Here is a 16,462-nt window from a genome sequence, read left to right as displayed (position 1 = left end):
TTGTCATATTTTCTCATATTTATAATGTTGTTTAAATATCAAACTCGTAAATTTTAAAAATATCATTCAATGAGATAGCTATTGTGATTGTCTATTGTAATTAAAGATGAAATAATGATAAATTTAGAGACACTAATAATAAAAAAATTTATTTTCATTTATAAATTTAATAAAATAAAAATTTACATTTTTATACTTTTTATATTATTTGGTAACAAAATATTTAGAAAACTTTTCATATTTTCAAATTTTTTTTTTCCTTCATATATTAGTTTTTTCTATTTTACAAAAATTTAAAGGAACAGAAAATAAAGATAATTTCATAAATGTTAATTAGCACTACTGATAATAATTTTACAGTAAATAATGTCTACTTCAATTGCTGGGGTTACTTCTATTAGTACACACACTTGCACCATGCTTCTACTTAGACCTAGACCTTCCACTGCACCTTTGCCACCCACTTGTGGACACACGCTCCTTTTAAAACCATCTTGGAACCCTCTCGAATCCTCTCACTGTGCTCAGGCATAGAAGCCTCGTATCGACTGATCAATCTACCCCCGACAGGATTAGGTGCAGTACCCCTAGCTCCCTGGATCTTCTGGACTATTTGGACAGCACGAAACAAGAAACTACTTGAAGATAGAACCATCTCCCCACCAAAAGCTTTGCAACAAACAATCATACAAGCTAGAGAATGGAGTATCACTCAACAAACCTCCTCCAAGCCATCCCCTCCTACCCGAGTACAAACCATAAGGAAAATCGACACAAGTTATACTCAGATTTATACTGATGCGGCTTGGAAAGCTGAAACTAAAGAGGCAGGATTCGGATGGATAATTAAAAGTCACCTTCATGAAGCCGATCTCTCTAATCAATCCTTAGCAAGAAACATCAGATCGGCTCTCACGGCAGAAGCTCTGGCGATGCTTCTAGCTCTCCAACAAGCCAAAGATCTTGGTCTCACACCCCGTTCAATTCCAACAAGAAGTTAAACCTGTGTCTCAATATTTTCTTTGTTTTTTTGACACATTATTATAAAAAGATTACTGTGATTGTCGTAAAAGGCTACCATTAAGCAACAATCTTGCCGGACATTTGAGGTGTTTTTGCCGGAAGTGAAAAATGATAACAAAAAAGACATGCATGTAAATTAGAAGAGTTTCAGAAGATGGAATCATACACTCTAGAACCAAATTCTTTTGTAGTTACATAAATCGAGGAGGACACAATATAATCCCTTAATAAAAACAACAACAGGACGATCTATCAATTAAAGAGTAGCAGCAAAAACATGCGTTAAGTCAACCATTTCCTCATTAGTTGTAAACACAAGGTCGAACCACTCACGAGTCCCCCAGATCTCCTCTTTTTTGCGTCTTTCAATCGTAATTACCGCACACCAAATCTTTGTCTCTTGATGAAGATGTTTAGCATACACCTTCTCGAGCCAGAATACCGCCAATTTTCCACCATAATTCACGCATTTAGTAGGAACATACTGATTAGTAACGATAAACAATTTCTCCAAACCCTTCAAGCTATTCCACAATTTGTTCTCAGAGTCGTACCACTCGACCATATAGCTCCAAGAACGATAGAGCACGTTATCGATCACACATTGAGATGATAAACTACCACCCCTACTCATCGAGTATTGTCCTTCTCTCCATCTCCCTTTATGCAGCTCGTAAAGTCCATACGTCTTCATAGATTCCACGTAGACATTTCCATCATACCCTATGCTTTCGCAGCTAGTAAGGTCCCTACAAATTTCCTCGCCAGGACTCGACACAAACTCCCAACTTTCAGTCTTTGTATCGAATACCTCCATCCACATAGTTGCATCTAGATTTTTGCAGCCTCCTGCTACATATATTTTTCCATCAAGAACGCAAGCAGATGGGCTCACACGGGCGACACACGTGCCTTGGGCCTCACGCCATGTGTGAGAACGACAGTCCATGACCATGACTTTATGAGATGCATTGTTGTTTATTAAACCGCCAATGACATAGATATTAGAACCAACCAGTACAACATCTGGCAAGAACTTGGGAATAGAATCGGGAGATAAAATTGGGACCATAACTTTCGTCAAGCTATTTGGTCTCCGGCAGAGAGTAAACAAACGTAGTGGGTTAGAATCGTTGACGATTCGTAAGCACACGAAGAGAAAACTCTCGGTGCTGCCTAAGAGGTTTCGGGTTTGGTAAAGCTCCGTTGAAGTGAGGAAAGAACGGAATCTCTTGGAGACTAAGGAGAGAATTGGATAGTACATTCTTGGCACACGAGCTAGACAACTTAATACTAAATCATCAGGAAGCATCTCAATACCAAACGTCATGCTTCTTCTCTCTTCTCCGTTTGACATTAACAAAGTCTTGGATCGTTTTGGCGTTGTCTCCATCTCTTGTAATTATACCTCTTCCTTCACCACTTCCACGATTATATGTATATGTATCCACTCGTCCTATTCCTAACTGATTAATTCTATTACTTTTTGTTAAGTCTAATCTCATTGGGTGATACTTGTTTATCAGCGTGTAACAAATATTTTGGATATATATAATATCTTATTTGTGTTTATCAAAAAGTATCTTATTTATCTCTTAGAAGAAAAAAAGATTTACAACCATATCCATATTGGTTTACAATTTAAGAGATAAAACTTAAGTCTGAATATAAAAGATTTCCGATAATATCTAACTATTCAAATATAAGATTTTCTAAAATTCATTGTCTGAAAAAATTCAATGAAAAAATAAAATCAGTTTTTTTTTTGTTAGAAGGTTTCAAATTTTATAAATAATGTCAATGGGCTATTTCTAGAAATAGACCCATACAAATCCTGAAGGCCCAACCCACAAACATCAAACCCAAAAAAAAAAAAAACCTAGAACCGGCTCGGGTTCACTAACCAAACTAAACCGGCCAAGAGATGAAACCCTAATCTCTGTTCAAAAAACATGAACAAAATAAAATCAGTTTATTCGTCTAGTTCTCTTGATTCGTCTAGTTTTCTTGATTCGTCTACTTCTCATGTTGGTAAGAGTAAGAGAGTCTTGCAAAGCTTGAAATCGAAGAAAGAGTTGATTATATTCTTCAGCGGTTCCAGTTTCATCTGCTAGCACTTTTCCACACCAATCACACGACCTGCGAATTATTTTAATATCCAAGTTATAAACACAAAAGTTAAACATTAGAAAGATTAATGGAAAAAAAGAATTTGGTAAGAGAACATACTTGACAGAACCAGCGTTCCCTTCACGGCGGATCGGAGTTTTAACGCAGCAGTGACCACACCACATCGTTTCTTCACCGGTCGTCGTTGCTTCTTCCATCTTGGTTCAACACACAAAACACTTAATTAGATAACTCAATTTATATAGAGAGGCCAAATCTATCTGATTTACTTTTTAGGTTTTGGAAAGTTGTTTTGATTAAATAAAAGGAAATTTTTATTGGTAGATTACTAGATTTTTTTTTTTTTTTTTTCCTCAATGATTTTATTGTTTTTTTAAAGTTATATAGGTTTCATTTATGTCTTGGAGAGCAAGGAATTTTATTTGTTTATTCCACGGATACGATTTGACTTTAACTATATGGTCGTATATTTGGAATTTTTCTTTTTTTCTTTCTCCCTCTTATTTAGTCTGAGTCAAATTCTAATATAATTAGAGATAAAAAAGGAGATTTTAGGTAGCTTTGGGTCCAGGTAATTTATAGTAGTCATCAATACATATTTATACACTTCAACTTTGTAATATATAGTACTAAATAATTGCAATAATGGTAGAACCTAATTGAGATATTTTATTTATTAAAATAAATCTAAACATATGAAGGAAACTATAAGTTATGGAATATCGTATTTTAAAATTAAATAAAAAATTAAAGTAAATTTTAAATTCTTTCACTTTTCTACTAGATTTCTTACAAATTTTCCTATGAATATTTTTTGTAGAAAATTTCAATCAAATTTCCTACCAAAATTGATTTCTTACGGAACATTTGTGGTAGGAAAATGGTAGAAAACGTCTGTTTCTGACCATTTTTTTTCGTTTTTCGCCGTAGAAAAACGTGATATTTTTTGAAGCGAGAAAAAATATTGTGATAGAAAAATATTAAAAAAATATCATTAATGTATCATGTAAAGGCATTCTAAAAATGTAACCTAGGATTCTGTGTTACAAGTTGCAAGATTATAACTTCCATACAGGAATATAGTTAACTCTTTCTATTATATCATCATAAGTTTCTAGTAATTTGAAGCTGGGAAAAGAATTTGAAAAAAAGACTCAACAACAAAAATCCACAGAGACGTGAAGGAACTGAAAGGTGAAGCACCGGTTAAGCACCGGTTAATCACTAGTGCACAGCCGCATAGCTCTTCTCTTGTGGTACAAGATTTCTGGCTCCGCTTCCCTTTCATTCGGTACATACTAGATAAACCGGTTAATCTGTTTACGAGTGGTAAGCAAAAGTAGTTTGTTAACAACATGTGAAGAAGCACTTCTAAGTGGTTCGCTGCCTGACCCTTCGGCTACTGGTCTCACCACCGTTAGAGAGTTGAGCCCAAACACTCTGAGACTTTCCTCCTCCGCTGCTACTTGTGTCGTCATAACCAGCGACCGCCTTTAGTAGCTCAGACTGGAGGTTTGGACAGTCATCCTTCAGATCTTCATATGCTTTTGTCTGCAGAACAGCTATAATTTCCAAGACAGTAAAAAAATCAAACTTGAAGAAGATTATCTATCAACGTGATCTCATAAACTGGATCTTGATCGTACCTGCTAGGTTTTCTGCAGTGAATTTTAAGGAAACGCTTTTTAGTTCGGATGCATTATATTTGTCGGATAAAGCTAAGATCTTGGACACGGAGCTGATAGATATGCCTTTGCAGATGTGAGATTCACACAATAATCTGAGCCTACTCAGATTGTACATTTCCGCAGCTGCCAGAAGCTTTACAATCAGTGTATCATCTATTTCGGACGGCCTTAATAGGTCAAATGAATGAGCCGTTAATGGTTCCACATCTCCTGGGAGGGAATCTTTATACATGAAGTGTAACAAGGCCTGTATAAGGTGGACCATCGACTTGGATAAGTACCAACAAACAATACGAGAAAAATATTACGAGAAGCTATAAACTCGAAATTTGTACCTTGAAAACCTTAGGTTCCAAATCGCTGATCACTACGTCGCTGTTGTTCTCTGCTAGAGTATTGTAAAACATTGATCTGAAAAACTGAGATCGTGCAGCCAAAACCAATTTATGAGCTTGAAACTTCTCACCGGCAACGTCAAATGTGACATCCGAGCCTTGTAAAGTATCCAGCAACTTTCCAAAATGTGATCCAAGTTCTGAGTCTGGGACATGAATCGAGAGTAACCGTGGGCAATGCATTTCTGAAACGACAACTCCAACTGTACAATTAATTTTCAAGCAATCGTCTTTAAGATAGTCAGATGTCTCAAGCAAGGACCGTCTGAAGAAACGCTTGTATCCCCTATTCAAAATCCAAAGAAAAGAAACAAGAATTAGAGGGCTCTGAGCCTGAGAAGGCAGTTCAATATAGCAGCAAAACGAGTGTAAAAACAATAATATATGCCATTGAAGATACTGAAAAGACTTTCAAGCCATACCACATACTTCCTCTGTACTTAAGCGTATAAGGACCACCATCAAGTGAACGATTAAAATGGCTATGAACCTTATGCTTCCCTTTACCACTTTGATCAACAAGAGAAAGCTCAAAAAGCGCTCTAACTTCAGTACATTCACTAGCCAAAACGATGAACACAGAGACGTAAGAAGAGTTATCCTCTGGATTTTTACCGTCAGGGTAGACGAAGATAGTCCATTGATAACCTCCTACGGAGAAATTATCACTTGCTATGTGTTTCCCTACACCAATTCCTTTAGCTAAACTGTATCCTTGTATCACGAATTGGTGCGATCCGTTTGTCGTCTGCGTCACCGATCTTGAGCTTGTTGGTGATTCGATTTGGTCTGGAATCGTGTTGGGGCTTGATGATCCGCTGGTTCTGGTCATTAGCTTTGACATTTGGATTCAGATGGAGAAGAATTCTCTCATGGAGATTTCTAGGGTTTTGGATTCCCAATTTGGGGGAAATTCAAACAAAGAAGAAACGGGAAGACGAAAATTGATGATGATTGATGAAGAGGGTATAATTGTCATTGTCTTAAGGAAAACCCCAATAAGTAGAGAGATTGTTTGGTTGCGAGTCTAAAATAAACCCGGTTAAGGTTATCTCTAATCCGGTTTGTGTTGATGATCTTGATGAAAATGTTTATTTAATTTTTTGTTGTGGTTTTTGTTACGTTCTTGAGTAGACATTTGTGTAGAAGAACAATGTTAAAGTGGATAGAAGAAATTGAAAGCTCCCTTCTATCTACTTAACAATTTTTAAGTACATTTTAAGGAATTTAATCGGATTGTTTTTTTTATTGACCCGGTTTTTAATTCGGATATTTGATCTATTTTCTGTTTTTCGGATCCTTCAAAATATCACACACCTATAATCAAATTGGTTGAATGAATCAATGCAACAATCTCGAGTAAATCAAGATGTTAATATTATAACTTTCCAAAAGTTTAACTTTCAAATAAATGAATCAAACTGTTAATATTGTAACTTTCCTACAACCAAATTAATCAGCTATATCAAAGTTTGAAAGAATCTCGGGTGTTAATGTTTCAATAATTTCAAGATAAAGATATTTAATAAAATTACAAAAAATCATCAAACAAATAAAACAAGAGTTTACCTAAAATTACAAATACATAAACAAAGAACAATATTATATCATTTTATTTAATAAATAACCTTTAAAAAATCATACATCAATCTCTTATGTATAAGTAATAAAACTCATGTGTATGAAATAACATTTAAATAAAAATTAAAAGTATATTTATTTTATGAAATGACAAGTTATCCTTACTATAAAATTTACTTTGGATAAATTAAACAACTTCAAAAGAATTAAAAAAAATCTCTTTTTATATTTTTAAGAGTACAAGTTCTTTTTTTTTCTACATCATGTGAACATACAAACTATAGAAAATAGTTAATTGCAATAACCATGAAAAACAATACTAGAAATAAAATTTAAAGTAATAATAAACGAATAATAATATAATAAAACACTTACGTTTTGAAGATGAGAATAATAGAGATATCGATAGGTTGAAAAGAGCTTCTTTTCTTTATTAGAAATCACTTAAACAATCTTACAGATCTGTTTAATCAGTTTTACACAGGTTAACACAACCTGTTACTGACCAATTCCTAATCTACCCAACTCACAACACAGCAACAGCTATGTATCCCTCTTTGTTCACTCACCAAGAACCCTAATAGCTTCTAGCTTAGATCTTGAGATTCACAAAGCTTGTGAGATAAGACGGCTACCTAACCTAAAGTCTAGCTTCCGATTATATAGGTAACGACACAAGCGTCATTAACCTATTTCCTAATTCTAAGATATCTTCAAATCTTCTTTCCATGATTTGCTTATATCTTGAATGACTTGTTCATCACGTTCTGGAAACTCCAGCAACCAAACGCAGCTCGCCACGTCATCATCATTTGAGTCTCGCTGCTTCCCGCATACAGCTCCTTCATGTGCTTCACAGAGTCGCCTTGTGCTCAAACATCTATATATCTTCATTCTCCCCCTTTTTACTTGAATGTGACAACTCAAGCTCCAATGGATCCTGTCATGATTAGTCCAACAAAAAAACACAAGAACACAAAGACAACATATATCCCAACATCACAAGAATTCTGAAAAACAACATCCATTAGCATAAAGATTCAAGAACCAAAACTCAAATCACGGAATAAGGTGCAAGCAGACACACCACCCGAAGAAACAAAGGGGACAAACACAGAGTTTTAGTAGTGCACACAAAAACAAAAAACAAAAGCTACACTACACATTTCCTCCCCTTATTACTAGACCCCAAGCTATAGTAACTCAGCCAGGATCAAATTCTTCCTCTTCCTCTTCCTAGGTTCTTCCTCAACTACAGGAGCCACAACATCAAAATTCCAGAAAACACAAGGCAAGAACACAATAAGCAAAGCACCACATGAAGCAAGAAAACAACTTACCTGTCAAGCGACGTCGTATGCGCTTCCCTATCTCAAGAAGATCATTAATGTCTTCAAGAAGGAGTTTATGACCCATCGGAGGTGGTGCTTGGGTAGGCTGCGTGGGTGGCGGATCGTTGACAAAGACACCCGGTTCGTCAGAGAGAGTATCACGAGGACGAGAGCGCACATCACGCTGAAAGGTGAGCAGCTGGTAGATCAGATTTGGGTAAGCCAGACGATGTGAAGAAAGGGGTCCCAAACGTGCCAAACTCATGGTATGAGTTACCACCAATTTGCCCAGGTTGAAACTCTTACCATGAGTCCCCATGTCAATCAACCGGAGACGGTCAACCCGAAGAGTGCTGGTATTGGTCGTTGGAAACCAATTTCCACAGCAAACCTTGTGCAGCATCTTCATGGTATCTAGATGATCAGCAGGTTGCAAGCGGAGCCAACGTCGTGTAGTCCCACCTGTCATCATGAGAGCAAGATCATCACGAGAAGCTGTAGAGAGGGTAACCGGAGCCTCTGGATCTAAAGCGGAGTCATCAATCGAGAACATGTGATTGATAAGAGCAGGCGAGAACTCATACATCTTGCCCCGAACATACACCAGATCAAGACCACATTCTCGATATTCCATCTCTGGCAGATTCGCATAGAATTCACGAACAACTTCTGGGACAAACTGTTCCACCGCAACGACAGTCTGAGCCATACCCGAGTGTTCCAGAAAATACTTGGTGGCGGTCAGGACCTCAGGATCTAAGGGCAGAGTTTTCTGGAATATGAAATCGCGTTTAGCGATGTGTTTGTACCTTTCAGCAGCAGCGGCAGACAAAAAACGCTTGGTGTGTGGCGGCACCAAAGGGCGACGAAGAGTTCTATCCAGTTCATCTCTCTCGGCAAAAACCTGACGATGAGCTGCAGCACGAGCAGCATAAGAGACAGCCGCATCTGGCACACTAGCACCCTCTGCAGTCTCAGCGGTGGGCGAAATCAGAGGATCAGGCATCGGGACGTCTGCGACCGGTGAAGCAACCGGAGTGATGTTTTTGGGAGCCAACGGGGACGGAGGAGCAGACGGATTGGTGAGACCAGCGGGTTCGGCATCCTTAGAATCGCTGAGAACGAGCGGTGGAGCGGACGGTGGTGGAATCGAGACAGACGGAGGCTGAGAAGACGTCGTCGGCGGAGGAGAGGACGACAGAAGCTCGCGAATCGACCCAATTCCAGAGGCGAAAAGCGGAGTGGAGAGAACCTGGTAAGCCGGGTTGGAGAGATCCGGGTAATCGATGGGCTCATCGACCAGACGGCGACGTTTGCTAGCCGGAAAAGCCCCACGACGATTCCGGTGAGAGCTCGCGCGATGGTCAAGGATTCGGGTAGGATTGAAGGAGGAAGCCATGGTAGCAGACGAAGGTGGCACTTGCGGCGTCAGGATTCTGGGCGGAGGAGACGGCGGTAGTGTGAGGCGGTAGCATTGAGCGCCAAGAGCAGCGACGAGTGTAGCAGCAAGCTGCGGGATGAGATCGGCGGTGGGAGAAGAGACTTTGTCTTTGGACATGAGAGAAAAACAAAATCGATCTAGGGTTTGTGAGAGCAATACGATGAAACACTATGAATATAAGCGGGAACGTTTCAGCTTCCAAAACCGGATCTGCTTTATTCTGGGCCAACCCTGAAATGCTTAGTCAAAAACAGTCTAGAAATTGATTAGTAGACGGAAAAAATTTTAAAATTTTGTTTTTGACACAATCGATTTTGAAATTTTTCTTGTGCAATACACATTTATCCTGTGCAATACACATTTTTTCTGTCTAGCACAGCACTACCAGACATTTGTGAAAAGCCATCAGAGAACACGAAGTTACCATGTCTAACATCCAAAAACAGCTTTAACAAGAAGCAGCATATAGAAAATTAAGTTCATTAGATTGCCATTTAGCAGATGAGGAGACACGTCATACCTTTAAGCTTAAAAGTTCCTGAAGCAGCATGATGTACACAAGAGCCAGCCTGAAGTAACAGAGGAAAAACATGATCAACCATACAGCTCAGTGAGGCAGCTATTTCTCAGTTGAGGAGCTTTCACACCCACTGCTTCTTTTCTCAGTGAGGTAGCTATTTCTCGGTCGGATAGTTTGCACACACTTTTTCACTCAGATTAGTCTACACATCCGCATACTCGACTCAGAGACATTCTCAAAACAACTTTCTGACCACTTAGGAGTAACAGGAGAGGTTCAATCATTATCACAGCGAGAAAAGGAATTTCTCAAAACAACTTTTTTTTTTCTTTTTTTCTTTTTGTACAAGTCAGGCTGTCTCTGTTGAACATCTCTGAAGAAAAGCATGATGAGCAGCTCTTTGCCTGAATGAAGTTGCCAATAGGAGGTTTTGCTTGTTATGTACAAGGAAACGAAACACAAAAAATAAATGTACTCCTGTGCAGGGATCCTGTTACAACACTCCCTTAAAAACCAAACCAGGTCAGTGTTCACAAATGCCAAGTGCCATTTGCAAATTTGAGAAAGTATTAATATCAAGTGGTTTAGTGAAAATATCAGCCAACTGCTTCTCAGTATCAATGTAATGAATTTCAACAAGTTTCCCTTCTACAAGTTCTCTAATGAAATGATGTCTGATTTCTATGTGCTTCGTGCGAGTGTGATGCACATGATTTTTTGTGATATCAATAGCCCCAGTATTATCACAGTGTATTATGAGAATTTCAGAAGTCATACCATAATCTGCAAGCATCTGTTTCATCCACAGTAACTGAGTGCAACAACTGCCCATGCCAATGTATTCAGCTTGAGTGGATGATAAGGAAACACAATTCTGCTTCTTGCTATGCCATGAAATCAAATTATTCCCCAGAAAGAAACATCCTCCTGATGTGCTACGTTTGTCATCAATACAGCCTGACCAATCTGCATCACAGTAGCCTGCAAGATTATCATTAGTATAGTATAAGACAAACCATATTCAATTGTACCTTTCACGTATTTGATGATACGTTTAACAGCATTCATATGCGAAACTTTAGGATTGGCTTGATAGTGAGCACACAGACACACGCTGTGACAGAGATCTGGACGGCTTGCTGTAAGATACATAAGACTTCCAATCATTGATCTGTTGAGTTTCTGATCAACAGCATGACCTCCTTCATCCTTTGATAACTTTGACGCTTTACTCATGGGAGTGTATGCTGTCTTGCAGGTTTGCATGTCAAAACGTTTGATGAGATTCTTTGCATAAGTACTCTGAGAGATGAAAATACCAGTGCTGGATTGAGTAATCTGAAGTCCAAGGAAATAATTCAATTCTCCTACCATGCTCATTTCAAACTCCTCAGTCATTGTCTTGACAAACTTGTTCACCAGCTTTGGATCAGTACTGCCAAAAACAATATCGTCAACATACATCTGAACGATCAGAATGTGTGCTCCTGTTCTATTTATGAACAAGGTTTTATCGACATTTCCCCTCTGAAAATTGTCATCCAACAGAAACTGAGCTAGTCTCTCATACCTAGCGCGAGGTGCCTGTTTCAAATCATAGAGAGCTTTTTTTAGTTTGTAAACGTGTTCAGGAAAGTGAGGATCTTCAAATCCTTTTGGCTGTGCTACATAGACTTCTTCCTGAAGGAAGCCATTCAAGAATGCACTCTTGACATCCATCTGATGCAGCTTGATTTTCAGTATACCTGCAATTCCCAGAAGTAGACGGATAGACTCAAGCCTTGCAACAGGAGCAAAAGTCTCATCGAAATCCACTCCTTCAGCCTGAGAGTAACCCTGAGCTACCAGCCGGGCTTTGTTGCGAACCACATTTCCAGATTCATCAATCTTGTTTTTAAAGATCCACTTTATGCCAACAACATTTACATGTGCTGGTCGAGGGACCAGATCCCAGACATCATTTCTGGAGAACTGATTCAACTCTTCTGTGCAAGCACAATACCAGAATTCATCTTCCAACGCATCTACAATTGTTGCAGGTTCAATCATAGACACAAAACACGAATACTGCAGCATCTCATGAAAATCAATCTAAACCCCTCTTGTTGTTTTTGTGTTCAGATCACCTATGACATCACCAACTTTGTGATTTTTAGGAACAATTAGCTTCTTGGCTGCAGCTGTCACCACAGGTGACTGAGATTCCACAGATTCCTTTTGATCATCAGGTTGTTCGTTTTCTGTTTCCTCAGCTACTGGTGCAACAGGTGTTTCAATTGGTTTGGATGCAGCTTTTACTGGTCGTTCGTCTGACACAGGAGGTAATACAAATCTGGCTTTGTCGTCAAACACAACATTTACTGAATCACTGATGGTCTTGGTTCTCTTGTTGTAAACTCTGTATGCTGAGCTGTTTGTGGAGTAGCCTAAGAAGATACCTTAACCACTTCTAGACGCAAACTTCCGTAGCTGCTCCTTGTCATTAAGAATATAGCACACACAACCAAAAACCCTAAAATGACTTAAATTATGGCTTTTTCCTTTCCAGATTTCATATGGGGTGGTCTTTGTTCCAGGTTTTACATAAACCTTGTTGATGATGTGACATGCTCTGCTGACAGCTTCTGCTCAGAAACCTTCATACATATCATTTCTGTGTATCATGGCTCTGGCCATCTCTTGTAGTGTTCTATTTTTCCTTTCTATAACTCCATTCTGTTGTGGTGTCCTTAACGCTGAGTATTGATGTCTGATACCTTGAGACTGACAAAACTTCTCAAAAGTCTCATTCTGAAATTCCCCTCCATGGTCACTTCTGATTTGAACAATGTTCCCTTTCTCATTCTGAAGTTGCAGAGCAAGAATCTTGAAACTCTCTACTGCTTCATACTTTTCTCGTAAGAAGCGAACCCATGTATACCTTGAGAAATCATCTACTAATACAAAAATGTACTTCTTCCCATTTATGTTTTCCACCTGAACTGGACCCATAAGATCCATGTGAATTAGCTCAAGTATCTTCTTCGAACCAATTTCAGAACCCTTTTTATGATTAACCTTGATCTGCTTCCCCTTGTTGCAGGCACCACACAAATAATCCAGCTTATCTCCTAATTTTGGAACACCACGAACACTCTAGCATTCACAATTTTGACCAGGCTTTGAACATCCATATGCCCGAGTCTCTTGTGCCACAACTCCAGATCTGAGATAGTTGCAGACAAACAGGTATCTGATGTCGTCCACATGTAGCAATTGTTTCCTGAACGTAACCCAGACAACACTGCATTTTTATTCTCGTCCATAGCTTGACAATCAGTTTTTGTGAACGTCACCTTCAGGCCATCATCACACAGCTGACTTATGCTAATCAAGTTAGCCTTTAGTCCCTCAACATAATAAAACATTTGCCAATGGTGGTTTATCAACACACTCGATATTCCCTTTGCCTTTGATATGTCCTTTACCACCATCCCCAAATGTTACTTTTCCACAAGCTTCTTCAGTATAAGTTGAAAGAACACCTGGGTTACCTGTCATATGTCTGGAGCATCCACTATCGAAATACCAAGGATTGCTTGCTGATCCATCTGTAGATGTGTAGGCCACCTTTGCTACTACAGGCTCGTCCTCATCTGATTCATCTAGTTTCATAATTGAAACGTTGCAGGTCAAGTTGATTTCCTCAGATTCATCTTCAGCTGATTCATCTAATTGCATCAATGAGGCGTTGCAGATCAGGTTGATTTCCTCAGATTCATCTACAACTCTGTTGTATTTTTCCTCATCATGCTCCTGTGACTTGCTGTACAGATCCAGTTTATTAACCCATACTTTGCCAAACTTCAAAGGCTCTATAAAGCACTTTCGAGCTTGCCAGAGTTGTTTGACCTTGTCTTTGAACTTGTAACAGAAACTTCTGATGTGTCCAGTCTTTCCACAGTGATAACAGTCAAACACCCTTCGACCTCGTCTGGACTTGGTCCACACCTTTCTGTAACTAGTCTTCTGATGCGATACTGAAGCCTTGGGAGTCATTTTTTGCTTGATCGGTTTATGCTCTTACTTGACTGTGTTCTGTAGAGCTGACTTGAGTTTACTATCTTCCTCTTCATGATTCGTTGTACTCTTTACAAAGTTCATGGTCTTAGGTCTATCAAGAGGCGTCTAGGACACAGAAGGTTGATAACCTAATCCTCTGTGATCAGATCCAACTATTCCCATAGACAGAATTTCATCAAGATTCTAACCCCCATTGTTCAGCATTCTGATCTTCTTGTGATTCTCACTCAGTTCTCTTTCTAGCAAAAGAGATTTCTCCTTTTCTTGACTCAGACTCTGCTGGAGACAATTCATCTTTCTTTCTATTATCTGTTTATCAGGCAATGGAAGCTTTTCACCAATAGCTTCTTCCTTTATTTCTTCCTCCAAGAGATCTAGTTTTGCTGACAACTGCAGATTCTCCTTTGTAAGTCTCAGCTTGTCCTTGCTCAGCAGTAACCAGCTGTCATACAAGATGCGATAGCTCTCACTTGTAATCTGTGTCTCATCGTTGTCTGACTCAGAATCCTCACTGCTCGATTCATTGTCATCCTTTGCACTGAAAGCAACAAAGTTCAGCATACCACCTGTCTTATCCTCACTGTCTGACTCAGAGTCACTGAAACTCAGAAAAGTTTTTTCTTTGCTTTTCTGAATACTTGGACACTCAGCTTTGATATGACCAATCACATCACACTCATAGCACTTCATATCCTTGCGTTTTGTGACAGGACATTCTGGTTTTGTGTGTCCCATACCACCACACTCATGACATTTCACATCGCGCCTTTTACCAGAATTCTCGTTCTTCACAGGCCTGCTGCCTGATTTTTCTGTATCACTTCTGTTCCAACGACTGGATTCTCTTGCATCACGACTGTCTCTGGTTCTGCCTCTTTCAACGCGCTTCAGAGCTTTTCCAAAATTTCTAGCCATAAGGAATAGATCATCTTTGATTTCCTGCAGCGGATCAGGAACTTTTTCTTTTTCAGCCTTAAACGCTATCCCTTTGTTCAGGTTTCATTGATCTTCAGCAGCTTCCATTTCTTCAGACTTCAGAATTCCAACCAATGCTTCATATTTGAGAGTATTTGTATTGCCCGAGACTCTCATGATAGCTTTGTGTGCAGCATACTTCTGTGGTAGGCATCTGAGAAGTTTCTTCACCAACTTCTTTTCCTTGTAGGTTTTTCCCAGAGTTTTAGCTTCATTGGCAATCTTACTCAGTTTATCACTGAATTCAATAACTTTTTCTGAAGGATCCATCATGTTCTCAAAATCTGTAGCCAGCTGATCCAATCTGGTTCGTTTTACACTAACATCTCCTTCATTCAGTTTCTGCAAGGTATCCCACATCTACTTAGCTGATTCACACCCTGAGACAAGATTAAACTCGTTGTCATCTAGACAGTAGTAAATAGCATTTTATAGCTCTAGCATTAAATTTAGACAGATTCTTCTCTTCTTCAGTCCAATTTGCCTTTGCTGAAAGGAGGTTCCCAGCCATCTTCTACAGCAGTCCAAGCATCTTCTCCTTGTCCTCTGATTAGCTGTATCATCCGTGTTTTCCAGTACCCATACCCTCTGTGATCGAGAGGTACAGGTCGCATGAGTTCAGACTTCGACATCCTTAATCAGCAGGATCTCAACATGTATTGAGTGTTTACTCAGGTCGGTTTCCTGCTCTGATACCAAATGAGAATAATAGAGATATCGATAGGTTGAAAAGAACTTCTTCTCTTTATTAAAAATCACTTAAACAATCTTATAGATCTGTTTAATCAGTTTTACACAAGTTAACACAACCTGTTACTGACCAATTCCTAATCTATCCAACTCACAACACATCAACAGTTATGTATCCCTCTTTGTTCACTCACCAAGAACCCTAATAGCTTCTAGCTTAGATCTTGAGATTCACAAATCTTGTGAGATAAGACGGCTACCTAAACCTAAAGTCTAGCTTCCGATTATATAGGTAACGACACAAGCGTCATTAACCTATTTCCTAATTCTAAGATATCTTCAAATCTTCTTTCCATGATTTGCTTATATCTTGAATGACTTGTTCATCACGTTCTAGTAACTCCAGCAACCAAACGCAGCTCGCCACATCATCATCATTTGAGTCTCGCTGCTTCCCGCGCACACCTCTTTCATGTGCTTCACAGAGTCGCCTTGTGCTCAAACATCTATATATCTTCAGAAGATTCTCCTATATCCATATTTCTTGATGACCCACCAGTTTCAAATCTCCTTGCAGGTTTTCTATTTTCAAATCTCCTTGCATCCCTTGATAGAATTATAGAAAT

At 38.9% G+C, this 16,462-nt stretch overlaps 2 protein-coding genes, 1 non-coding gene and 3 pseudogenes across 8 annotated transcripts; 1 reads left to right on the top strand and 5 right to left on the bottom strand.

Moving 5' to 3' along the window:
- Positions 1-417: 417 nt before the first annotated feature.
- On the top strand, positions 418-1,158 carry AT3G43715 (annotated as a pseudogene; the record flags this gene model as incomplete). The annotated part of the gene is made up of 1 exon: positions 418-1,158.
- Positions 1,159-1,279: 121 nt separating this feature from the next.
- On the bottom strand, positions 1,280-2,416 carry AT3G43710 (Galactose oxidase/kelch repeat superfamily protein; the record flags this gene model as incomplete). Its single annotated transcript, NM_114239.1, has 1 exon — positions 1,280-2,416. The coding sequence occupies one exon, from the start codon at positions 2,414-2,416 to the stop codon at positions 1,280-1,282; it is 1,137 nt and encodes a 378-aa protein (NP_189957.1).
- A 496-nt stretch (positions 2,417-2,912) lies between these two features.
- AT3G00700 lies at positions 2,913-3,492 on the bottom strand. The gene is made up of 2 exons (NR_143848.1): positions 3,253-3,492; positions 2,913-3,162 (listed from the first exon to the last, which is right to left on the bottom strand). It is a non-coding gene; the product is annotated as an uncharacterized misc_RNA (transcript).
- A 633-nt stretch (positions 3,493-4,125) lies between these two features.
- On the bottom strand, positions 4,126-6,270 carry BPM6 (BTB-POZ and MATH domain 6). Of its 3 annotated transcripts, none has more exons than NM_001339104.1 (4): positions 5,659-6,260; positions 5,177-5,522; positions 4,800-5,088; positions 4,126-4,704 (listed from the first exon to the last, which is right to left on the bottom strand). In NM_001339104.1, the coding sequence occupies exons 1-4, from the start codon at positions 6,078-6,080 to the stop codon at positions 4,691-4,693; spliced, it is 1,071 nt and encodes a 356-aa protein (NP_001327388.1). In that variant the 5' UTR covers positions 6,081-6,260; the 3' UTR covers positions 4,126-4,690. The 3 variants fall into 3 exon arrangements, with proteins under 3 accessions (NP_001327388.1, NP_189956.2, NP_001327387.1); NM_114238.3 differs by having other exon boundaries at positions 4,136-4,715; positions 5,659-6,270; NM_001339103.1 differs by having other exon boundaries at positions 4,136-5,088; positions 5,659-6,270.
- A 955-nt stretch (positions 6,271-7,225) lies between these two features.
- On the bottom strand, positions 7,226-9,845 carry AT3G43690 (annotated as a pseudogene; the record flags this gene model as incomplete). Its single annotated transcript has 1 exon — positions 7,226-9,845.
- Positions 9,846-10,629: 784 nt separating this feature from the next.
- AT3G43688 lies at positions 10,630-15,757 on the bottom strand (annotated as a pseudogene; the record flags this gene model as incomplete). Its single annotated transcript has 1 exon — positions 10,630-15,757.
- Between the last annotated feature and the right edge of the window lie 705 nt (positions 15,758-16,462).

Source organism: Arabidopsis thaliana, chromosome 3, assembly GCF_000001735.4.
Source record: "Arabidopsis thaliana chromosome 3, partial sequence".
In the NCBI taxonomy this organism is placed as follows: Eukaryota; Viridiplantae; Streptophyta; class Magnoliopsida; order Brassicales; family Brassicaceae; genus Arabidopsis; species Arabidopsis thaliana.
The sequence above is the reverse complement of the archived record's forward strand: the minus strand, read 5'-3'. Positions and strand labels throughout refer to the sequence as shown.